This window comes from Triticum aestivum, chromosome 3B (assembly GCF_018294505.1).
Source record: "Triticum aestivum cultivar Chinese Spring chromosome 3B, IWGSC CS RefSeq v2.1, whole genome shotgun sequence".
In the NCBI taxonomy this organism is placed as follows: Eukaryota; Viridiplantae; Streptophyta; class Magnoliopsida; order Poales; family Poaceae; genus Triticum; species Triticum aestivum.
Window position 1 is genome coordinate 267,526,088 of NC_057801.1, and position 24,343 is coordinate 267,550,430.

At 51.4% G+C, this 24,343-nt stretch overlaps 2 protein-coding genes across 4 annotated transcripts; one reads left to right on the forward strand and one right to left on the reverse strand.

Moving 5' to 3' along the window:
- The first annotated feature begins 5,121 nt into the window (after positions 1 to 5,121).
- LOC123069662 (Holliday junction resolvase MOC1, chloroplastic) lies at positions 5,122 to 13,727 on the forward strand. 2 transcript variants are annotated; one of them, XM_044492582.1, is made up of 6 exons: positions 5,122 to 5,584; positions 5,657 to 5,762; positions 5,913 to 5,965; positions 12,084 to 12,215; positions 12,847 to 12,919; positions 13,262 to 13,727. In XM_044492582.1, the coding sequence occupies exons 1-6, from the start codon at positions 5,162 to 5,164 to the stop codon at positions 13,378 to 13,380; spliced, it is 906 nt and encodes a 301-aa protein (XP_044348517.1). In that variant the 5' UTR covers positions 5,122 to 5,161; the 3' UTR covers positions 13,381 to 13,727. The 2 variants fall into 2 exon arrangements, with proteins under 2 accessions (XP_044348517.1, XP_044348516.1); XM_044492581.1 differs by having other exon boundaries at positions 5,125 to 5,584; positions 13,253 to 13,727.
- A 1,490-nt stretch (positions 13,728 to 15,217) lies between these two features.
- On the reverse strand, positions 15,218 to 22,095 carry LOC123069663 (hydroxymethylglutaryl-CoA lyase, mitochondrial). Of its 2 annotated transcripts, none has more exons than XM_044492583.1 (8): positions 21,660 to 22,095; positions 18,876 to 19,050; positions 18,492 to 18,677; positions 16,706 to 16,786; positions 16,462 to 16,625; positions 16,235 to 16,371; positions 15,724 to 15,839; positions 15,218 to 15,611 (listed from the first exon to the last, which is right to left on the reverse strand). In XM_044492583.1, the coding sequence occupies exons 1-8, from the start codon at positions 21,860 to 21,862 to the stop codon at positions 15,363 to 15,365; spliced, it is 1,311 nt and encodes a 436-aa protein (XP_044348518.1). In that variant the 5' UTR covers positions 21,863 to 22,095; the 3' UTR covers positions 15,218 to 15,362. The 2 variants fall into 2 exon arrangements, with proteins under 2 accessions (XP_044348518.1, XP_044348519.1); XM_044492584.1 differs by having other exon boundaries at positions 18,492 to 18,671; positions 21,660 to 22,092.
- Between the last annotated feature and the right edge of the window lie 2,248 nt (positions 22,096 to 24,343).

The window sequence follows — 24,343 nt, forward strand, 5'->3', positions numbered from 1 at the left end:
AATATTAACTTCAACTCCTGGAACATCTCATATGCTCCATGACGTTCAAAATGTCGTTGAAGGCCCGGCTCTAAGCCGTAAAGCATGGCACACTGAACTATAGAGTAGTCATCAGCTTTGCTCTACCAGACATTCTTAACGTCGTCAGTTGCATCAGCAGCAGGCCTGGCACCCAGCGGTGCTTCCAGGACGTAACTTTTCTGTGCAGCAATGAGGATAATCCTTAGGTTACGGACCCAGTCCGTGTAATTGCTACCATCATCTTTCAACTTTGCTTTCTCAAGGAACGCATTAAAATTCAATGGAACAACAGCACGAGCCATCTATCTACAAACAAACATAGACAAGCAAAATACTATCAGGTACTAAGTTCATGATAAATTTAAGTTCAATTAATCATATTACATAAGAACTCCCACTTAGACAGACATCTCTCTAGTCATCTAAGTGATTACGTGATCCAAATCAACTAAACCATGACCGATCATCACGTGAGATGGAGTAGTTTTCAATGGTGAACATCACTATGTTGATCATATCTACTATATGATTCACGCTCGACCTTTCGGTCTCCGTGTTCCAAGGCCATATCTGCATATGCTAGGCTCGTCAAGTATAACCTGAGTATTCTGCGTGTGCAAAACTGGCTTGCACCCGTTGTAGATGGACGTAGAGCTTATCACACCCGATCATCACGTGGTGTCTGGGCACGACGAACTTTGGCAACGGTGCATACTCAGGGAGAACACTTTTTGATAATTTTAGTGAGAGATCATCTTAAAATGCTACCGTCAATCAAAGCAAGATAAGATGTATAAAGGATAAAGATCACATGCAATCAATATAAGTGATATGATATGGCCATCATCATCTTGTGCTTGTGATCTCCATCTCCGAAGCACCGTCGTGATCACCATCGTCACTGGCGCGACACCTTGATCTCCATCGTAGCATCGTTGTCGTTTACGCCATCTATTGCTTCTACGACTATCGCTACCGCTTAGTGATAAAGTAAAGCAATTACAGGGCGTTTGCATTTCATACAATAAAGCGACAACCATATGGCTCCTGCCAGTTGCCGATAACTTCGGTTACAAAACATGATCATCTCATACAATAAAATATAGCATCACGTCTTGGCCATATCACATCACAACATGCCCTGCAAAAACAAGTTAGACGTCCTCTACTTTGTTGTTGCAAGTTTTACGTGGCTGCTACGGGCTGAGCAATAACCGTTCTTACCTACGCATCAAAACCACAACGATAGTTCGTCAAGTTGGTGCTGTTTTAACCTTCACAAGGACCGGGCGTAGCCACACTCGATTCAACTAAAGTGAGAGAGACAGACACCCGCCAGCCACCTTTAAGCACGAGTGCTCGTAACGGTGAAACCAGTCTCGCGTAAGCGTACGCGTAATGTCGGTCCGGGCCGCTTCATCTCACAATATCGCCGAACCAAAGTATGACATGCTGGTAAGCAGTATGACTTGTATCGCCCACAACTCACTTGTGTTCTACTTGTGCATATAACATCAACACATAAAACCTAGGCTCGGATGCCACTGTTGGGGAACGTAGTAATTTCAAAAAAATTCCTACGCACACGCAAGATCATGGTGATGGCATAGCAACGAGAGGGGAGAGTATTGTCCATGTACCCTCGTAGACCGTAAGCGGAAGCGTTAGCACAACGCGGTTGATGTAGTCGTACGTCTTCACGATCCGACCGATCCAAGCACCGAACGTACGGCACCTCCGAGTTCAGCACACGTTCAGCTCGATGACGATCTCCGGGCTCCGATCTAGCAAAGCTCCGGAGATGAGTTCCGTCAGCACGACGGCCTGGTGACGATGATGATGCTCTACCGGCGCAGGGCTTCACCTAAACTCCGCGACGATATGACCGAGGTGGAATATGGTGGAGGGGGCCACCGCACACGGCTAAGGAATGATCAGTAGATCAACTTGTGTGTCTATGGGGTGCCCCCCCCCCGCCCCCGTATATAAAGGAGCAAGGGGGGAGGCCGGCCGGCCCTTGGGGCGCGCCAAGGAGGGGGGAGTCCTCCTCCTAGTGGGAGTAGGACTCCCCTTTCCTAGTCCAACTAGGAAGGAGGAAGGGGGAAGGAAAGAGGGGGAGAGGGAGAGGGAAAGAGGGGTCGTGCCTCCCCTCCCTAGTCCAATTCGGACTCCCCTTGGGGGGGGGCGCCACCTCCTGGGCTGTTGCCCTCTCTCTCCCCTCAGGCCCACTAAGGCCCAATACTTCCCCGGGGGGTTCCGGTAACCCCTCCGGCACTCCGGTTTTCTCCGAAATCACCCGGAACACTTCCGGTGTCCGAATATAGTCGTCCAATATATCAATCTTTATGTCTTGACCATTTCGAGACTTCTCGTCATGTCCGTGATCACATCCGGGACTCCGAACAAACTTCGGTACATCAAAACTTATAAACTCATAATAAAACTGTCATCGTAACGTTAAGCGTGCGGACCCTACGGGTTCGAGAACTATGTAGACATGACCTAGAACCATTCTCGGTCAATAACCAATAGCGGGACCTGGATGCCCATATTGGTTCCTACATATTCTACGAAGATCTTTATCGGTCAAACCGCATAACAACATACGTTGTTCCCTTTGTCATCGGTATGTTACTTGCCCGAGATTTGATCGTCGGTATCCAATACCTAGTTCAATCTCGTTACCGGCAAGTCTCTTTACTCGTTCCGTAATACATCATCTCATAACTAACTTATTAGTTACAATGCTTGCAAGGCTTAGGTGATGAGTATTACCGAGAGGGCCCAGAGATACCTCTCCGACAATCGGAGTGACAAAACCTAATCTTGAATTATGCCAACTCAACATGTACCTTCGGAAACACCTGTAGAGCACCTTTATAATCACCCAGTTACGTTGTGACGTTTGGTAGCACACAAAGTGTTCTTCCGGTAAACGGGAGTTGCACAATCTCATAGTTGTAGGAACTTTGTATAAGTCATGAAGAAAGCAATAGCAATATACTAAACGATCAAGTGCTAGGCTAACGGAATGGGTCATGTCAATCACATCATTCTCCTAATGATGTGATCCCATTAATCAAATGACAACACATGTCTATGGTTAGGAAACATAACCATATTTGATTAATGAGCTAGTTAAGTAGAGGCATACTAGTGACTATGTGTTTGTCTATGTATTCACACATGTATCATGTTTCCGGTTAATACAATTCTAGCATGAATAATAAACATTTATCATGATATGAGGAAATAAATAATAACTTTATTATTGCCTCTAGGGCATATTTCCTTCAGCTTCTTCGTGGACCCTTCGTGGGTGGAGCCCTCCATGGACTCGCGCAGCCGTTACCCTTCGTGGGTTGAAGTCTCCATCAACGTGGATGTACGATAGCACCACCTATCGGAACCACGCCAAAAACATCCGTGTCTCCAATTGCGTTTGAATCCTCCAAACCCTTCCCTTTACTTTCTTGCAATTTGCATGCTTTACTTTCCGCTGCTCGTATACTCTTTGCATGCTTGCTTGATATGTATTGTGAATGTTGAAATTGTGCGTGAACTCCACTTAAACTTAAAGAAACTTAAAAACTGCAACTTTGGCACTTAGTGTCTAATCACCCCCCCCTCTAGACACCTCTTCTCAAGGTCCTACAAGGACGCGCAGCTGACGGCGTTCTCATCCGCGAATGCCAGCGCCGCCTCCACATTCGACTGCGCCGCCTATACGTTGCGGGCGGCGGCCTGAGCGCGGGTGGCCTCATAGAGCGCCTGCTGCTCGGTGACGAAGTTGGGGTTCGCCGCGGTGATGGCCCTCATGGCTTCCTCGCTTGTGCACTTGCCGTAGATCTGGCCCTCCTCCAGTCGGTGCCGCTCGAGGAGGAACCGGTTGTACCGTTGCTCCTCCTACACCTACCGGAACAACGACATAGGCGTGGGCACAGCTACTCCTCTGCCATGGCGGCATTGAAGTGCGCCTGTGCCTACTCCATCGTCAATCTGGCATGCACCGGCGTGGGCTGTGACACAGAGTCGTCGTCGGAGCCAGTCTCTACTCGCCTGGCATCGTGGCTCTGCCACGTGGCCGCAAGGGCGGTCACCTTGTGCTTCTGCTCCATCGAGAGGCTCTCCCACACAGTGTTTCCGCTCGCGGTCATGATAGATGTGGTGCACAGGAGAAAGATGTGGAACAGATGGGTTGTGGTGTGGTGTGAGTCGGGTGTGGTTGCCTTTAAATAGTGGATGCCGGCGAGGCCAAGCATCCGGGTGCGTCAATGCGCGGGCGTCAGAGTTGGTATCTCGGCCGGCGAGCCTGTTTAATAGTGGCAGACGGAGGGACGGGCATTGGACGTGCGTGGTAGATATCAATCCCGTCCCGTCCAGTAAACTTCTCTCCGGCATTGAACAAGAATGGACACTGGGGACACGACACCCTCTGTCGGCGAGCCCTTCAATGACGGCGTCAGCGAGAGGTCACGCCCGCTCTATGCTAACGTCAACACGGAGCGCCCGCTCTAGAATGACATAAATGCGGGTAGCTGTTTTCGGGCAGGAAAGGGCGCAGGGTAAGGAAGAGGGGTTTGGGTGGGTCAAGGTTGTCAGACACTTGCGTGCCAGCGGTAAGGCGTAAAATGACGTTCAAATCACCGAGCAGACCGATATAAAACTGCGTTGGAAAACATCGTCCCGACCACTCAGTCCGGACGGTTGCAAGCGGTTTCTTACAACTTTCATTCTTTAAGTCGCTGACACGTAACATAATCATCCTCCAATTCAGATGACACTTCAATAAGATCTTTGTATGTAAAAGACAATACATAACGTTTTTTGAGGCACAAAAGGTCAACCTGTGGTTGGATGCTTAGAGAGATAATGGTATTAACAGTCCATCAGAATTCAAGTCTTGGTACTCGTATTATTTATGTGCATGTGTACATTTCTAGAGGTTGAGTGTATGCACGCATATATGAGCGCTTACGTCTGTACTGTGTTAAAAAATACAGATGCAGATACATGGGGTCAAAAAAAATTACAGGTGCTGCAGCTGGTCTCGTCTGGGCCCGTCCGTACTGACGCGTTATCCCCCGAGCGGAACAACCAAAACCCTCCCCTCCCATTCCGCCTCCTGTTGCTTCGAACTATGGCAGCAGCAGCTGCCGGTGCTGCATCGGCCGCCGCCGCGCCAGCTACGCATCACGCCGACCACTCCATGAACGCCCTCCGCTCCACCGCCCTCCGCTCCACCGCCCTCCGCCGCTCCACCCTCCATTGGGACGCCGCCGCGGCCTTCTTTTCCCCGCCCTTCCGCTCTCGCCGCTGCCACCGACGTGTCTTGCTCCCTCCTGCTGCGGCGCTGCCCGCGAAGTCCCGCTCCAGGGCCAAGGCTAAGCTCCTGGCGGACGCGGGGGCTGTGGACCCCTGGCTCGCCTCCCTCTCCCTGCTCCCCGCCGACGGCAGCGACGCCGCCGCCGCCGCCGCCCCCGCCCCCACCGGCTGGGCGATTGGGATCGATCCAGACACTCGCGGCGCCATCGCCGTTCTCTCACCCGACGGCTCCTCTCAGGTGCGGCCCGAAACTCGCATTTCGCGTTGACTGGCGTGCTCGAGCATTCGTTCACGTTTTCACGTCCTGTAGGTGTTCGATAACCCGTTCGTGAACATAATGGTGTCGGAGCTCACACGGAAGCGCCTAGACACCAGGTCCATCATACAGCTTCTCCGTGGCCTTGATGCGCCTCCAGGTATGGGCACACGAGAGTGTAGTTGTACACTCCTATCTGGGGTATTGGAGGACTTAAGCCTTCCTTGTGTGTTGAGCACAATGCAGTTATGTTCAGTAACCGTTTGCTGGTGTCTGACTATGATATTGTGGTGTCTTTGTTATCTTGCAGGAACTACAGCGTTTATTGAGAAGTCAAGTCCATTTCCAACTGATGGAAAGCTGGTCGGTCTCTTGCTTTCCTCATATTTTTGCCAGTCAATGGAAGCATTTGCATAAGCATTACAATGAACTTATGTTCTATGCATCAATACTTCGAGAAGTCATGCCATTGGATAGTCCCTACAATAAGAATTGTTGAGGATTACATTACTCACTTGCAACTTATTACTGTCTCGGTGCATAACATTTTGCAGTAGATTGGTGGTAATAGAACTGACATTGTGTGCTTCTTGAGATCATGTGCCTCTGAAGATGTTCCATGGTAGGACTAGGGTTCCTACCGGCTCTACTGCGGAGGTTGTAGGGGCAAGGAGGGCGAGGGCGCGGCGAAGAACGGTTGCGCCGGCGGCAGGGCGCCGTCGCGGCTAGGGTTGAAGGCGGCGGCGGCTTGGCGGCGGCGGCTAGGGTTTCCGGCTCCTCTGGGAGTCGGGCAACAAAAGATAATAATAGTCTTTATTGCTTGCTTCAAATCGATGTCTTACATGAGTATTTATAACTTTAGCCTAAGATAACTTTCCTAAGATAACTTGCCTAAGATAACTTGTGGGCCAAGCCCCTAATACTAATGCCCTGTGGGCCTCTTCCTAGTATAGACCAAGCCGGTCATAACATCTCTCCCCGCCTGCGCAAACAGCTCGTCCTCGAGCTGAAAGTCTGGATAGTGTTGAAGGAAATCTTCACGCTGTTCCCAAGTAGCCTCCTCCTCCGGAAGGCCCGCCCACTGAATTAGAATGAACCAGACACCACGACAGAGCTGGGCCTGCAACACCTTTGCTGGCTCTGGAAGAATGCGACCCTCGGCGGTTGGAGGAAGCGCCGGAGGAGCTGCTGGTGGCTCGCCACGGAAAGGCTTGAGCAGCCCCACATGGAACACGTCGTGGATGCGGGCGCGGGCTGGAAGCTGAAGACGATAGGCCACCTTCCCGATGCGCTCCACGACAGGGAAGGGCCCGGCGTATCGAGGGCCAAGCTTGCGCTTCGCGCGCGGGTCCAGTGACTGCGTAGAGCGGTGGAGAAGACGCAGCCACACCCAGTCGCCCACGGCGAACTCCGCCTCGCGATGATGATCGTCGTAGTAGTGCTTGGCCGTCTGCTGGGCCTGAAGTAGGCGCTGACGGACCTCCGCTAGCATCTCATCACGGGTGCGGATAAGGTCACCTGCAGCCACCGTCCGAGTCGTCTCCGGGTCGACCGGAAGTATAGGCGGGGGTGGGCGACCATAGACCACCTCAAATGGCGTCGCGCGCAGGGCGGAGTGATAAGAAGTGTTGTAGCAGAACTCCGCCCAAGAGAGCCAGTCCACCCATGCGCGAGGCCGATCACCTGTCACACAACGCAAATACATAGCAATGACCTTGTTAACCACCTCGGACTGACCGTCCGTCTGAGGATGGAACGCCGTACTGAGGCAGAGCTGGACACCCGCCATCCTGAAGAGGTCGCGCCAGACATGGCCTGTGAAGACTGGGTCCCGATCACTGATGATCGAAGTCGGGAACCCATGGAGACGGACAATGCCGTCGAAGAAGGCCCGGGCCACGGACGCCGCCGTGTACGGATGGCCGAGCGCGATGAAGTGGGCGTACTTAGAGAAGCGATCAACCACCGTGAGGATGACCGACTTGCCCCCAACCTTGGGAAGGCCCTCGATGAAGTCCATGGAAATATCAGCCCAAACCTGAGATGGCACTTCCAAGGGCTGAAGGAGCCCCGCCGGCCTCAGGGTCTCCGTCTTATTGCGCTGGCAAGTCTGACAAGATCGAACCCAGTCGCGGACCAGGGCACGATCGCCAGGGATGTAGAAGTCGGCGCGAAGACGATGGAGGGTTTTCTGCACACCCTCATGGTCGGTCGAGTGGGCGAGCTGTAACACCTGGTGGCGGAGATCATCATGCGCCGGAACAAAGATCCGGCGCCCATGGAGGAACAGTCCGTCAGAGAAGCGCCAAGGCTCCTCCAAGGTGCCAGCCGCTAGCTGCTGCTGTAGTAGGGCGGCATCATCTGCCGTCTCAGTGGCGCGTCGAATGTCGGCGAAGAGACTGAATGAAGGCCCGGAGCGGATGCACAGGACCGTCCCGGCGGTCGAGTCGGCGGTCGGCGCGAGGTCGGAATCGCGACGGGATAGCGCGTCGGCCACCGTGTTAAGACGGCCCGGCCGATACTCGACGGAGAAGTCGAAGCCGAAGAGCTTGCTGATCCACTGGTGCTGCGGCACGGTTGACAGGCGTTGATCCAGCAAGAACTTCAGACTGTAGTGGTCTGTGCGAATGTGGAAGGTCCGTCCCCACAAGTATGGCCGCCAATGACGCACGGCCTGGACGAGGCCAATGAGCTCCCGCTCGTAGGCTGCCAACTTAAGATGGCGCGGAGCGAAGGGTCGGCTGAAGAAAGCAAGAGGCCCATCTCCCTGATGAAGTACGGCGCCGAACCCGGCGCCCGAGGCGTCACAGTCCACCACGAACGGGCGGTCGAAGTCGGGCATCTGGAGGGCGGGGCCTGTCGTGAGGGCCCCCTTGAGGGCCTCGAACGCCGCTGTCACCTTGTCGTCCCAAGCGAAGGCGTCGTGGCGAAGCAGCCGCGTGAGGGGTGCCGCGATGAGTCCGAACTCCCGGATAAATTTCCGGTAGTAGCCGGCGAGTCCGAGGAACCCGCGGAGAGCCCGCGGCGAGTGAGGCGTTGGCCAGGCGGAGACGGCCGCCACCTTATCGGCGTCCATAGCCACCCCGTCAGCTGAGATGACATGGCCGAGGTAGGCAACGGTAGGCGTCCCGAACGAGCACTTCGAGCGCTTAAGGTGGAGGTTGTGCGCTCGAAGCTCGTTGAAGATGATGGCGACGTGCTAGAGATGTTCGGCCCAGGTGGCGCTGTAGATAAGAATGTCATCAAAGAAAACAAGCACAAACCGCCGTAAGTAGGGCCGAAGGACGTCGTTCATTAGGGCCTGGAATGTTGCCGGGGCGTTGGCGAGACCGAAAGGCATCACCAAGAACTCGAAGTGGCCATGGTGGGTGCGAAACGCCGTCTTGGCGATGTCGTCCGGATGCATGCGCACCTGATGATAGCCCGACCGGAGATCGAGCTTGGTAAAGAAGCGTGCCCCATGGAGCTCATCCAAGAGCTCGTCGACCACCGGTATAGGGAACTTGTCCTTGAGCGTGAGTGCGTTGAGGGCGCGGTAGTCGATGCAGAAGCGCCAAGTGCCGTCTGACTTACGGACGAGAAGCACCGGCGCCGAGAAGGGTGACGTGGAGATGCGGATGATGCCTGCGGCGAGCATCAGGGTACACTGGCGCTCCAACTCATCCTTCTGCAGCTGTGGGTAGCGATAGGGCCGTACCGCCACCGGAGTGGAGCCCGGTACAAGGTGAATACGATGGTCGTACACCCGGGCAGGCGGAAGACCCCGCGGCTCGTCGAAGATGTCGTTGTGCTGCTGCAGAAGAGGATCCAGTAGGGGGTGCTCGTCTTCCGAGGACGCGGCGGCCAGCTGGAGGTGTGGCACGGCCGGCGCGGCGCCCCCAAGGCCCTCCCACCGGATGCGGCGGCCCTGCCGCCAGAATGTCATCGTGAGCGCGTCGAAATCCCACAGGATGGGCCCGAGGGTCCGGAGAAAGTCCACCCCGAGGATGAAGTCGAAGCAGCCCAGATCGATCCCTGCACAGGTAATGGAAATTTTTTCGTCGCCGATGGAGATGGGAACGTCGCGGGCTAGCCCATGGCACTGGAGGTGATTGCCGTTCGCCACTGTGATCCTCAAGCGCTCCCCGCCCGTTGTTGGGAGTGCTAGCCGACGCATGGTCGATTCGGGCAGGAAGTTGTGTGTGGAGCCCGTATCCAGCAGGGCCACCAGTCGCTCGCCATGGATCGTCACGGGCAGCAGCATGGTCCGCTCGCCCCGGATGCCTGCCAGAGCGTGAAGGGAGACGACGCACGCCGTTGCCGCGGACTCCACAGCCGTGTCCTCGGTAGCCGCAGGCGGTGGTAGTGCGTCGGCCGAGGCGTCCTCCTCGGTGTAGTCAACCGTCTCTAAATAAAAGAGGCGGGGGCAGACATGGGTCGGCGTGTAGGGCTCATCGCAGTTGAAGCAAAGACCCTGACGGCGACGCTCCTGCTGCTCGGCCGGTGACAGACGGCGAAAAGGCCGGGTGGCCGCCGGGGGTGTGGCCGTCGTAGCTGGGGAGGGCCGACCCGAGGTTGAGGAAGTCTGAACGGGCCGACTGGGCTGCCGGCCGCTCCGTCCGAGTGGCTGCTGCAGAGCCTGGGCCCGCTGCTCAAAGGCCCGGGCGTAGTACATCGCCGTCTGGAGGTCGTGGGGGTCTCGGAGCTCGACGTCCACGCGGATATGATCTGGCAACCCGCCCACAAAGAGCTCAGCGCGCTGGGTCGCGGAGACGCCCGACGCGTGGCATGCCAGGGCCTGGAAGCGGTCGGCGTAGTCCTGCACCGTAGATGTGAACGGCAAACGGCCGAGGGCCGCCAGTCTGCTCCCGCGGATAGGAGGCCCAAAACGGAGGAGATAGAGCTCCCGGAAACGCTCCCAAGGTGGCATGCCGCCCTCGTCCTGCTCGAGGGCGTAATACCAGGTCTGAGCTGCACCTCGAAGATGATAGGACGCAAGCCAGGTGCGGTCCGAAGCGAGCGTCCGCTGCCCTCGAAAGAACTGCTCGCACTGGTTGAGCCAGTTGAGGGGGTCCTCCGTGCCCTCGTAGGTTGCGAAGTCCAGTTTGGCGAAGCGAGGGGGTGTCGGGCCGCCGTGCCCTGGGGCGGCCGCATGCGCCGGCGGTGCGTATGCTGGGTCGGGAAGCGCCGGGGCATAGTTCGCCGAGCTGGAGGGGTGATCAAACCGTAGGGAAGGCCTCTGGTGTTCCGGCGGCGTGGAGTAGGCCGTGCCCGAAGACGGGCCGGTCGCCCAAGCGGGGATCGGCGATGGCGACGGTGGGAACTGCACCTGGTGCAGGGGCCGACCCGTAGCCCTAGGTGCGGGCGGCGTTGCTGTCGATGGCGGTGGCTCCTGGGGGGCCGTCTGCTCCGGTGCCGGCGTCGTGGTAGCCGGCGGTGGCGCTGGAAGGAGCTGCTGGGGCGGGCTCCCCAGCGGCACGGTGGAGGCCGGCCAAGCGGGCCACGGCTGCACCGCAGCCTGGTAGGGCAGCAGCAGCGGCGGCTGAGGCGCCCCGCCGTAGGGTGCCTGGAAGGCTGAGGCTGGCCACTGCAGCGGCGGCGGCCCGTAGGTGGCGGTGACGGCGCTCGGTGGCGGGGGCTGGGCCCCGGCGAGGTATAGGGAAATACCCCGGACCGCCTGAACCAACTCCCGAAGGGTGCCGGACACTTCCTCGGGCGAGAGCAGCGGAGGCGATTCGATCGTGGGGGCGACCGCTGCTGGCGCCGTAGCGGTGTTGGTGACGGCCGCTGGCGCGGTGGTGGTGGTGGTGACGGCTGCTGGCGCGGTGGTGTCGGTGGTGGTGCCGGATGCGGTCGTCATCGTAGACGGAGCTGGCGGCAGCGAGAGCTGGGCGGTGGCGGATGGTAGCGGCGGCGGTGATGGAGGTTGAGACATGATCGGCCTGGTGTCTCTGGATACCAAATTGGTAGGACTAGGGTTCCTACCGGCTCTACTGCGGAGGTTGTAGGGGCAAGGAGGGTGAGGGCGCGGCGAAGAACGGTTGCGCCGGCGGCAGGGCGCCGTCGCGGCTAGGGTTGAAGGCGGCGGCGGCTTGGCGGCGGCGGCTAGGGTTTCCGGCTCCTCTGGGAGCCGGGCAACAAAAGATAATAATAGTCTTTATTGCTTGCCTCAAATCGATGTCTTACATGAGTATTTATAACTTTAGCCTAAGATAACTTTCCTAAGATAACTTGCCTAAGATAACTTGTGGGCCAAGCCCCTAATACTAATGCCCTGTGGGCCTCTTCCTAGTATAGACCAAGCCGGTCATAACATTCCACACACAAGTTGAGGCTAGAGTTGTACTCTAAGCAGTGTGATCTAGTTCAAATTCAGTTTCTAATTTGAACTTGATAGAATCTAGTTCACACCATATGACTGTTTAAATTTCATGTGAAACATGTGGCATAATGTAGGTTCTGTTAGTGACTTCTTGCCGTCTGTTTCATGATGTATATTTAGGGATGGTGGAGTACAGGTTTTTCGTATGGCTTGTGGATTGCTGCTCTAGTGGCATCTGAGTTTTCTGTTGTACCGGTTGCATCACAGACATGGAAATCGTACTTTGGGCTAACTCGAAGTGCATCACCTAAGGTTTGCTACTCTTCTTATATGCCTCTCATTTACAGAAAACTGGTAGAAATCTTTTCTGTTTGTTGGTAAGAACTTAACAAGCTTAATTATGGCATTTCAATAAAGATGCCTAACCATTGCTATTTTCATTGATGTAATTAAGGTTGTGTAGTACAAAAGTAGATAACAGGGTAAGTATTGAGTCCTTGAAACAGGGCCAGTGTGGTGAGTTCTTGAAACCGTGTCGGTGGGTTCGTACTCATGTGCGCCGATCATTGCAACCCAGGAGACCTTTCAATATAAGTTCACAACTGAATTGTTTCAATTATTTTGAATGGTTTAGAGTGAAGAAATCTGGGTTGGACTTTAGATATCATTGGATTAGGTTGGGGTGCTATGATCTAAGCTGACGGCAGTAATGAATCAAATCTGAGTTCGACCAATTGATTGCTACTGTGGTAATGCATAGATGTTATTTCATTTTAGAGAGCATTTCTCTCTCCTCATCTGAATGTTTGTTGCTAGATCTTGTGTGTTGTTCTACTAATTGTAGACTTGACGTGACACCAGTTTCATTACATGTTTCTTAATCCTAACCTCAAATTAGTACTGCATCATAATAGTTATCTTATGACCCTTCTACGTTTGTCAGGATGATAGCAGACGAGCTGCTACAATCTTGTTCCCGGATAAGGCTCTGTCCCTCAAGTTGAAGAAACATCACGGTACGCATCTTACTATTTTCCAAGTCACAACAGTAAGTCAGTAAATGAATTATTTTGTCACAACATTCTAGTTCGAGCTGATCAATTGTAGACACTGACATATGCGTATGAATAAACATGATGTACACATGATGTGCTCTGTGTGTATTTCTCGTCTTGCTTTCAAGGTGTACTGAGCAAACAAACTAATTACACATATTCCTCACAGTCCAGCTAAATATGTTTTGGCTAGTATAGTTAGCTTAACCCATTTAATTGAATGACCTGCTGAAAAATGAGTAGATGATAATGCATTTTCTTCCGTAGTTCATTGATGTTTTGACACTGATGCAGGGCGAGCAGAGGCTCTTCTGTTAGCAGCCTATGGAAAAGGACTCGTGCTACCATCAGAGAAGTTCATCAAAACACAAAGAGTGCTGAAGCAAGAAACCAACTTGACATTGACAGGGACGCCTGATTGAATCATCAGTAATTATTAGTTGGTATTGACAACTGCTGTAAATAATTTGGTTATTCGCAGGAGCCCTATCATGTACTACCTCCATATCAAAATATAAGATGTTTTTGCAGTTCAAATTGAAGTACAAAAACATCTTATATTTTGGTACAGATGTAGTACATAGTAGCTCGAGAGAGATCTTAAGTTCTTAACTCACTTCACGGAGGCATTATTGATCTACCGTAGAGTTTAACAAGGTAGTGTACATTGACCATGAATATTGTTAACTTTTGGCGGCTGAGAAGTGAGACAATTGTACTGATTTAATTGATGTGATCAATTTTGCACATCTTTGAAAGTATGGCCATCTACCCTTTTTGTTTCTTGGAAACTTATTTTAGTTGCACACGTCATATGCATGTGTGTATTACATAGTGTACAACAGGTTTAACAGCTGAATTATCCAGGAGAAATGAGAGCGGCTTAAAATGTCCTTTTTTGTGACAAAACATCAAATGCACCATTTATTTTTAGATGAAAGGATCGAACCGAGCCCGAGTAGGGCTCGATCTTCACCCGGCTTTGAATTAACAAAGCCATCAACCGGCCAGGATTACAAAGAGCACACCATACAACCAAAGATAAAAAGGAAAACGGGGATGCAACCCCAAGGCAGCAGATACAAGGCACCGATGGAGCTAAAATCTACGACCAGAGAATAAAAAGAGTACAACTTAGGGACCTAACAGGGGCTAGACGGGATTGCGCCAAGGAAGGAGCTTGCCATCGACACGCCGAAGGCAAAGCAGAGCTGCTCTCACCAGAGCCAGCAAGAAAACAGGGCAACCACTCGAGCACACCCGAAGCCACAAATTGCAACTCACACATGAGGAGCAGGCCGCAGACACTAGCCATAGGAACCGAGCACTTCAAGAAGACACGGCGAGCAATGGGCAACAACGCCACCAGGAGGGCCGAGCCACACCAAGACCAACGACACTCCTCCAACAACGCGACCAAACCGCCGTAGAGGGGACCACTATCCCCCCTCACCTAGGCCGAGGGCGTCGACCCACCGGACAACCGGACCGCGCAGAGAAGGAAATGAAGCAGCTTGAGGAAGACATCGATCCTCCATGGCGGGAAGTCACCGCTGGACGAAGGATCCGCCGCCAACTAGGACACCAAAGGCTTGCCGCAGGCCACCCTCCATCCCACAACCCAAAACGACGCCTTTAAGAAGGAGGTGCAGAGGCACCGTCGCCGCCCAACCAAGGTTGTGGATTTTCAACCGAGAGCAGGGGAGGGAGGGGGGAGGGAGATGGACCTCAACGTCGCCTTCGAGAAGGGGAGCGGCGCCCGAAGCGCCGCCGACGATGTGGCCGCCGCCGGCGGCCAAGAGGTTACCCCGATCCAGGGCTCCCCACCCCACCACCACGACGTCGTCCACCGGATCCGGCAAGACATGGCGTAGGAGAGGCTGCAGCAGGAGCCAAAGGAGGCGTCTTCATATCTGGAGAGGCCAGACACGGGGAACCGACCCCCAGCCGCTCGGATCCACCGCCGGCCCGTTGTCCACACAGCCGGGCAGAGGCGTCCCACCGCGCCTAGGGACGCTGCCCGCCGTCAGGGAGCGCCGCCCGCACAACCTGGAGCCGCCGCCCCGAACCCTAGCCCCCTGCCCAGCAACAGAGCGGCAAAGAACCCCGCCGCCGCCCTCATCAGCGGCCGCGCGGGGAGCCCGGCAACTGCCTCCAGCGACGGCAAGGAGGGGAGGCCGAGAAGGGGGGCTGGCGGCGGCCGGGGGAGGGAACCCTCGAGTCACCCTCGGGAGGGCGACGCGAGGGGAGGGAGGGACGAATGAAATGTCTGCCGCCATTTATTCATTTACGTACTTTCTGCATTGGTACTGTACATGTATCTTCTGCAACAGGGGATCACGACGACATACAATAAACGGGCACAGCATTATGATGTTACAGAGTAACAGCACTAAGAGCAGCCTCATAGCTTTGAGGCGCTCGCGGTAACCTTGCTCAAGGCAGTAGCTGCCTTGGACCCAGACTGGCGCCCCAGATGCTTGCAGATGAACTCGCCGGCTGCGATTACCTTGCTTAGGTCGACGCCTGTCTTGATCCCCAACCCATTCAGCATGTACACTACGTCCTCAGTAGCAACATTCCCTGATGCGCCCTTCGCATATGGGCAGCCACCAAGGCCCGAGATGGAGGAGTCCACGACACTAATACCCATCTGATCGAGCAGAGAACATGGTTGATCACATACAAGTGTCGGATGATAAAGATCTGAATCACCATTTTGTTTTTAATGTGATGGTTTGTTCAGTATCTCAGTAGATGATTACCTGGAGAGAGACAAGGATGTTTGAAAGAGACTGCCCGTAGGTGTCGTGGAAATGGACAGCAAGCTTTTCCACGGGAACGACAGACATAACTGCCTCAAGCATTGGTACAACTGTGCCTGAATATATCGAAGAAGCTACATATTAATTGAAATTTTCATGAAGCGAAGGTGGGTTTATCTAGATAATTAAACACAGTCTGACATTAAGAGGAGTTAAAATTTACTGGGTAATCAATGTTTTCCCAAACGACACTGGTATACAACTAGGAGCAGTTTTCTTCCATTATTTGAGGACAAGAAAATTCAACATTTGTTTGAAGGCAACATGAGAAACAAATCATGCCAAATATGCCAAGGCTCCAGGATGACAGTGAGGACCTTGGTGTCAAACTGGCACGTGTCAGATAATATCCTTTGCCTAATGGATGTAACAAACTGAAGCCCAATAGTAGCAAGCAAAATCTAGCTATGGCATACTTAAAAATTGTGGGTAGCAAATAATGCAAGATCACCTGGGGTACCAACTCCAATCGTATCACCAAGCGAAACCTCGTAGCAGCCCATGTCATAAAGCTCTTTGGCAACATAAGCTACATCTGAAGGTGGTACTGATCCTTCTACTGGGCATCCAACCACACAAGAAACATACCTACATTGTTACATAATAGAGCAACACAATATTAACATATGTCACACTGGAAAACTGGAGTTCAAAAGGCTGGAAAATAAAATAACTTACCCTCGTACAGGAATTTCTAGCTTTTTTGCTGCAAGAGCAACATCATTATAGCGAACAAGGCTCTCTTTAATTGAACAGTTTATGTTTGACTTTGAAAATGCTTCAGAAGCTGACGCAAATATTGCAACTTCTTTGGCACCTGCTGCAGCAGCTGCTTCAAATCCCTGATGATAAATGAACAGGACTGGTTATTAAATGGGGTAAGCTAACAAATATAAAACCCACCTGATTAAAACTGATTTACCTTGAGGTTTGGAGTCAACACAGGAAAGCTTACACCCGTAATATTCCGAACCACTTCCATAACATCCTTCGCATCAGCTAGCTACAATTATTCAATATCGTATCATTCAGCAATGGGGTGTCAAATACTCCCTCTGTAAAGAAATATAAGAGCGTTTAGATCACTAATTAGTGATCTAAACGCTCTTATATTTCTTTACAGAGGGAGTACATGATAGGCAAATGAACTGACGGACAAGCAAAACGGAAAGTATACTTTGATAAAGTAGGGTGAGCTGAGCTAGCAGAAGACTTAAGAAGCAGGCAAGCCAATTGCATTCAAGGCCACAAGATTTCGCAAACAATTTTTTTTCATCACATGATAAGTTTTCAGTTAGACTACAACAGAATGCTATTTAGTTGGACTAAGATGACATCATAGTATTAGGCAATAGGCACTCCTGTACAAATTTTCTTTCCTTGCTTCATTGCTAGGCAGTATTCCTGCCGGAAACAATTAAGGATGGTGATTCAAGTCTGGCATAATGTTATCCAGAGACACATTTCAGTTCTTGTTTCAATAAGAAAATGTTATTTGTGGCACTAGGCAATGTATATATACTGTGTCTGAATCTTAATAGCAAGGATCATTTGAATACGCAGTAAAAAACCAATTTTCAAATGTCAACGGCAGTTCAGAACTATACTTATTCACAGGTTTAGAGCTTGTGCACCGTATTTGTTCCATTTCCCTCCATGTCGGACAATCAACTTCACCCAGACCACACTGCCAATATCTAGATTGCAACATAAATACAGAGGTAAACAATTTGGAGAAATCCAACATTTGCGTCAGAACCATTCTTCATTCGAAGTAGGAGGAAACTTTGTTATGAACCTCCAATGAAAAGATCGAGAGGTTCGGCAATCCACTATACCACTCCTGGCCCATGCGACACTCCACTCCAACATTTAAACAATAACACACCCCTTGTTGGGCTCTGCAGGTTCCCGGGCTAAACACCATATGTCATATTTTAAAACCTAAAAAGTTCATGGTGGTGAAGCTCCAATTATGAGTATGGTTATGTTCTCATTCCCGTAGAGTGCAAATGACTTCAGTGAATGATGCAATTTATGCCGGTGTTGGAAGCTACTGTATTGTAATATATGGAATTATGGACACAAGAGTATCATGGTAATGAGCAATGGGACTATAAACTACTGTTGTTCCATAATTCTGCAGTCTTTGTCAACGTAACAAGCAGCAAATTTATTTTATACTAGCAATGTGCCCGTGCGTTGCAACGGATCCAAAGTAGAATAATACATGTTCACAGACTTGAAAGAAAAACAATCTAATTTTGGTATATATATCACTTAAAATATACTCGTATTAGGTTTCACTTAAAATATATTCCTTGTGGCTTTTTTGATGAGGTGGGGGAGGGATGTGGTTGGTTTCAAGATACTAAGGGGCTTCTGCAAATTGGAGCAGAGAAGTGGGGTCTTGCTGCAAAAAATGCCACAGCTTTTACATCACAGTCGTTAGATGCAGATCTGATGGTCAGAAATGACGGATGACAGACACACAATCATCACCAACTGAGTCTTTTATAGGAGTAGAGACAGAGATAAACGAATAGATGGCAAAGTTCTGCCAGAACATGGAAATCATATAGATACCAAGGGAAATAAAACTGGGTAACGGAGATCTTTAGAGTTACACAACTCCCGTCAGATAAGCATAACAATCAAATTGGTAATCTTAGTCACCTGCTTATGGGGAAAAATATTAAGAATTTTACCTGTGGCACCCATTTTGGGGAGACAAAACTTGTTGCCTCAACAACTGATAATCCAGAGGTTGCCAATCTCTTTATGAGCTCAATCTTTACAGGTGTTGGCACTGTATTTTTTTCGTTCTGCAGTCCATCTCGAGGCCCAACTTCTACAATTTTCACACACCTTGGCAGACCATGTATTATCTGGAACTAAAAAAAGATGTTAACTCCAGTTAATGTAAAGGAGAACTTGGGATTTTATTTTATGTTCACAATAATGATTGCAATTCCTGGGATAAAGATGCCAAGTTTATTCATAGAAGCATGCTAGTAACATACATTGAGATGATCTCAGAATTTATCCAGGATGGCAAGTTAACAGATACGGGTATAGATAGAATTACACACCCTGTTTGCAGCTTCTATCCTCTCTTGGTCGGAAGAAGCCGAAAAAGATCTGTAGTTCTGTTGGTTCTGTGAAAGATAACTTGCATAAAGAACATGACGGTTCCCTCCGGCAAGCGTGACTCGATTAGACACTGGATGTATTTGATATGTCCGTCTTCTGCAGGCATGTTCTCCTCTATGACAACATAGAAATTTAGCCCGAGTAAGTAATTATGAAAGAAAGGGGGGCCGAATTATTGGGTAACAAATCTTTGCATGATGGAAGTAGGAAATTCAGTAATCATCATTCCCTGGAGACGGTGAATTAATCTATGATTCAGTGAATCGGAATTCTCAAAATGTCATTGTTATGGTGTTGCTAGAAGGAGGGCGCGAGAGGACCGGCCGGGGGCCTTTCTGCCCACGGCCGGGCAAGAGGGAAGGGATTTCCTTCTTAATTCTTGCTTGATTAGATTGATACATCTCCTCTCTTTATATAAAGAGGTTTACTTGACTCCCAAGCAAGGCTTACTTGACCCCTAAGCAAGTGACCCTTATCTCTAATTAACCCTAAGATTAATGGGCCCATTAGGCCCATTACGTACTCTAACACTACACCCCACCTCGACATGCAGCTTGTCCTCGAGCTGCAGCCTAACCAACTTATAACCATGACTCGACGCAACACAAACCTAACACCTAAAAACAAGCCTTTTACATCTCGGCTTGTTTTATTATTCTCAACCTGAAATGGACTGGGACGCTTTATTTTGGACCCCTTAACAAAAAGTGGACACCATCCGCACGTCGGACGTGCACGTGTACAGCCACCTGGATCCCATGGACACCACCTGGACAAAAGGAGTGCATGTTTATGACCACATGGAAGTGGTCGCAAGAGTGACCAGCAGAGGCGCCCTCGCGGCGGCCGGTGGCGGAATGCAGTGGTGCTATGCGGTGCGCTGCTGTCGGAGACACCATGCCTTCTCCCTGTCGGACGGCTGTTGGTTTGCACCGCACAGGGAAGAGTGGAGGGCTTGCGATGGAGAATGACAAGGAGGGGTGCGCCCCCCAAACGCCAATGTCGCAGACTTTGAGGTCGCTGCCCGCGGGGAAAACAGCATGCCCGCCGCCCGTGGGGGAAACCGCATGCCCAAGTCCCCGACGCAGCGGATGAGATCGAGGTCCTTTGCGCAGCGAAGGGCAACTTGGAGGAGCGGCAGCTGCAGACCACGCATCTCCCGCACACGCCGACGCGCTAGGAGGCCGCGCGCAGCAGCCTGCAGCCTCACCGCCGCCGACACGTGCCGGGTAGCGATCCAAGACAGAAACGGTGACGGCGACGGCGGGGACTGGACTTGGTGAAGCGGGACTCCCACCGGTGCGGTCGATGCGGGATCGGAGCTGACCGGCGGTGGCTGCTGCAGCTGCAGCGGCTGCTGTGGTGGCGCACCGGGCAGCGGCAGCGGCTGCGGCTGCTGCGGCGGAGGCCGCCAGGAGCGGCGGCTGCCACTGCAGTCAGGGCTGGGCGGTGGTGGCGATGGATGGCAGCTGCAGCGGCTGTTGCAGTGGCCCAGCGAGCGCGGTGAAGGCCGCCTGGTGTGGCGGCTGCCACGACAGCCACAACGGCGCGGGGGCGGCGATGGGCGCTGGAGGCGCGGCGGGAGCCGGCGCCGGCCACTGCAGCCACTGTGGGGCGGCGGCGGGCGCGGCGGCAGCTGCAGCTGGGGCTGCAGCGTCCAAGCGAACGCCGCGGAGACCCCTGGATGCGGCAAGTACCACGGCAGGGCCGGCGGCCCGGCAGCGGCGGTCGGCGGCAGGGGCGGCGGCGGCCCGTAGGGGCTGGCCAGGTATAGCCGGATCCCCTGGACGACTGTGACGAGGTCGTTGAGGACCCCGGTGATCTCCTCTGGGGTGTAGGCGGCGGCCGGCGGTGCGGTGGAGGGCGCCGGCATCTGGTCGGTGGCGGCGCCGGAGGATGCGACCAGCAGCGCGGACGGGGAGGGCAGCGGCGCGGTGTAGACGGTCGGCAGCGGAAGCGACGGGGTGGGCGGCAGCGAAGACATGATCGGAATTGAGCTACCTGATACCAAATTGTTATGGTGTTGCTAGAAGGAGGACGCGAGAGGGCTCTCGCGCCGGCCGGGGGCCTTTCTGCCCACGGCCGGGCAAGAGGGAAGGATTTCTTTCTTAATTCTTGCTTGATTAGATTGATACATCTCCTCTCTTTATATAAAGAGGTTTACTTGACTCCCAAGCAAGGCTTACTTGACCCCTAAGCAAGCGACCCTTATCTCTAATTAACCCTAAGACTAATGGGCCCATTACGTACTCTAACAGTCATACACGCTGATGTTTAACAAATGAGGTTCAAACTGAATTCCTTCGATGGCATTATCAAATTATATTTTTAGATTCTTCCAGCTCAAAGTTCTTTTCTTAGAAAAGGAGGATGACCCCGGCCTCTGCATCTGGGAGATGCATACGGCCACTTTATTAATTATTCTCGAGGACCTTACAAAGTATTACAAACAATATACCTGAATCCACCATCTTGGCAACATATGCCGCTACTCTTATCCATATGATGAAGGGATGCTAGCTGAGCCCCTACCCAAACCACTCACCTAAACCTAACATCAAAAGCCGGAAGCCCCAGCCGAGCCACATACCGGGTCTGGGGCACAATCCGGTCAGACGCACTCCGTGAATCTGAATCCCGGTGCACGCATGAATGAACATATTTCAGCTTCAAAGTGAATGCACATACGATTCAATTGCATATGAAGACCAAACCACGCTCACCGTGAATCGCCTGAAGAAGAGCACAGCGGCGGCGCATCAGCCTCAGCTATCCCGGCGCAGGGCCGCTCTGCGAGACCGGGAGGAGCCTGGGAGAGCTGCATGCCGGACCTCAGTAGAAGGGACCTCGCCGCCGAGGCCGCTGCGGAAGCCAAGGCGCGCGAGGACTGCGGCGCGGACCTAGACCAGACCCTGGACGCCAGCATCCTTCGCGCGACCGCTAAGGAAGCGGCACGGAACAGCACGCCGTGTCGACCTCCACCAGCAGGTAGGCCTGGCTGGGCTGATGGATCGGAGATGGTGTTTCTAGAAGCTTCTCCGGATAGAAGAAGCAGCGAGGTCTGAGGGCGAAGCCGTGAAGAATGAAGAGAACACACAAACTGAAGAAGTGAAGAGTCAGGAAGAAAATGGTGGTCCGGCAAGAAGTTGCGTCCGGACCCTGCACACGCCTCGTGGGCAGGCCGTCGTGGCATCCCTATCTGGCGTGAACCAGCCCTCGGAAAAGGAGTGCCTATTCCGTAATCTTTTATTTTGCGGGGTCTGTTCCGTAATCTTTGACCCTTTTTTTTGAGGGATTTTCTTTGCGGAGAAAATTTAAGGTTGGACAAACTTAAAAGCATACTAATAAAAATATAACGCAAAATCTAGATTACAAACTTACAATATACATAAATGCAGTAAAATATACATTTTTCCTTCTCAATTCTCATTCACGGGCAATGTTGGTAATGCCACAGTACCACTCAGTCAACGAATTAGCAATGTGTTGTCCCTGTGTGCCTACATCCCTGCTAATTGGCCTAGATCTTGTGCGGCGATTCGCGGCTATCACACTTTCTTCGTTGTCCTGCCATCCGCCGGTGCTGTTGACTCGCTCTAGGATTAGTGCGGTCTTTACTGACTTGTGCCCGTGCGTGTGTCTACTATATCTGCTATCATCCATTGTGTTGGACATGCCCATCTCTTCTTTTCATTGTTCTACTATTCACAACTTTTTGTGTCTTTTCTTGTTGTGTATTTTGTGAATTATTTCTCATACACCTAAGAACTTTCGCCCAACCACCTATACCCTACTCTTTCCAATTGTCACCTCGTTTCTCCCTCTCCAAATCCATATACATTTACCGTTCATTTTCGCCTTCAACCTCTCATTTTCCTTCTTTCGCATTGCCTTCAAACCCCTTACATCTCGTCCCCTTTAATATGGCCATTTTGACCTACGTGTAGCAGTAGTCGTCTGGCTATGTGGGAGTCACGGCCGCTTCGTTTACTAGTCTCTCATTGCATCCCTCTGCTAGATTTGGATGTGCTATCGGATATGTTGCTATGCAACGGAAGGTTTACTATATGTTTATTTGGTTCCTAGATTTGATCTTCCTTTATTTTGTTGCAACTTGTTTACAAACTGGCCCACAATTCCTATCTTTGAGTAAACAACAAGAGCATTGTCTTTCTATTATAGAGAAGAAAAAAGATGTTACATACATTTACAAACATGCACTAGAAGAATTGCACCAAATCCCTCGAAAAAGTCATGATGGCTACTCGTGAAAAGATGAATCTACAGGAGCTGCAACGCATGTATCTGCCACTGCCTGATCAATACCTCTTCACATATTTTCCTTGAGGCACTAAAAACAGGATGGTTTCTTTCCTTCCAAATGTTATAGATGGCAAAAATATGAGGTGGCCACTACAATCACAGGGTCTTTTGTCCAAGCGGGAGGGGTGGGGGTTCATGGGATGGGCTCGATTCCAGTTCGCTTGTTGTATACTCGATATACTCTGATCATTTTGGATATATGAATGTACATGATGTATGCCCTCATATAAATTCGTAATGGTAGGTGCAGGGGTTCGCACTTGCCGCCACAGGATTGCCTCGTGATTTAGAAATTCGTTTGGCCCCATGCACTTAGTGCTTAATTACTATACGTGGGGTCTCCATGTATGCAACTTTTGGCAGACTCATGCTCCACCCATCCCATGCCATGCTTTTTCTTTTCACTTCCAAATTTGAATATGTTATATATTTTGAACCAAAAGTACAAAAAACATATGTTTGCATATTCGCGTTCCTTGTAACGAGGGCTTTCAAATAAGGCCACTCTTGAATAAGTTTTGACCAGGTTTACTTTTTCCCCCAAGTTTCAGATACTGAAACCAGGCATTTGTAATTTTAAGTTTTTGCCAAGTTTCATGATGATTCATATGAATCAACTCAATTCATAATATTAAGTTTATGTTTAGGGTTTAGGGCTTAGGGTTTAAGTTTTAGTATTTGAAATTTCGTGAATCGATCCTTTATTTATCAAGTTTTAACAAGTGAAACTTGATGAACTTTTTAAAACTTGTCAAAACATATTCAAGAGTGGTCTTGTTTGAAAGCCCTTGTTGCAATGAACACAAATATGAAACACAATAAATTGGACTTTCGGTTCAAAAGATATAATATATTCAAATTTGGAATTCAAAGGAAAAAAAGCACGAGCGATGAAATTGGTGCAACATGTAGTCTCTAGCAAATTAAGGCCAAGACACAATCAAGGGGCCAACTGAGTTTCCAAATATTGATGCAATCGTACAGTCCAGAATGCCTCAAAAAAGTGTGTTCCCTCGCACCTGGGTGTGACAAACCGTCTCCCTATTCTCTCAGCTATTTTTCTCATGCAGATAGGAAGGACAAT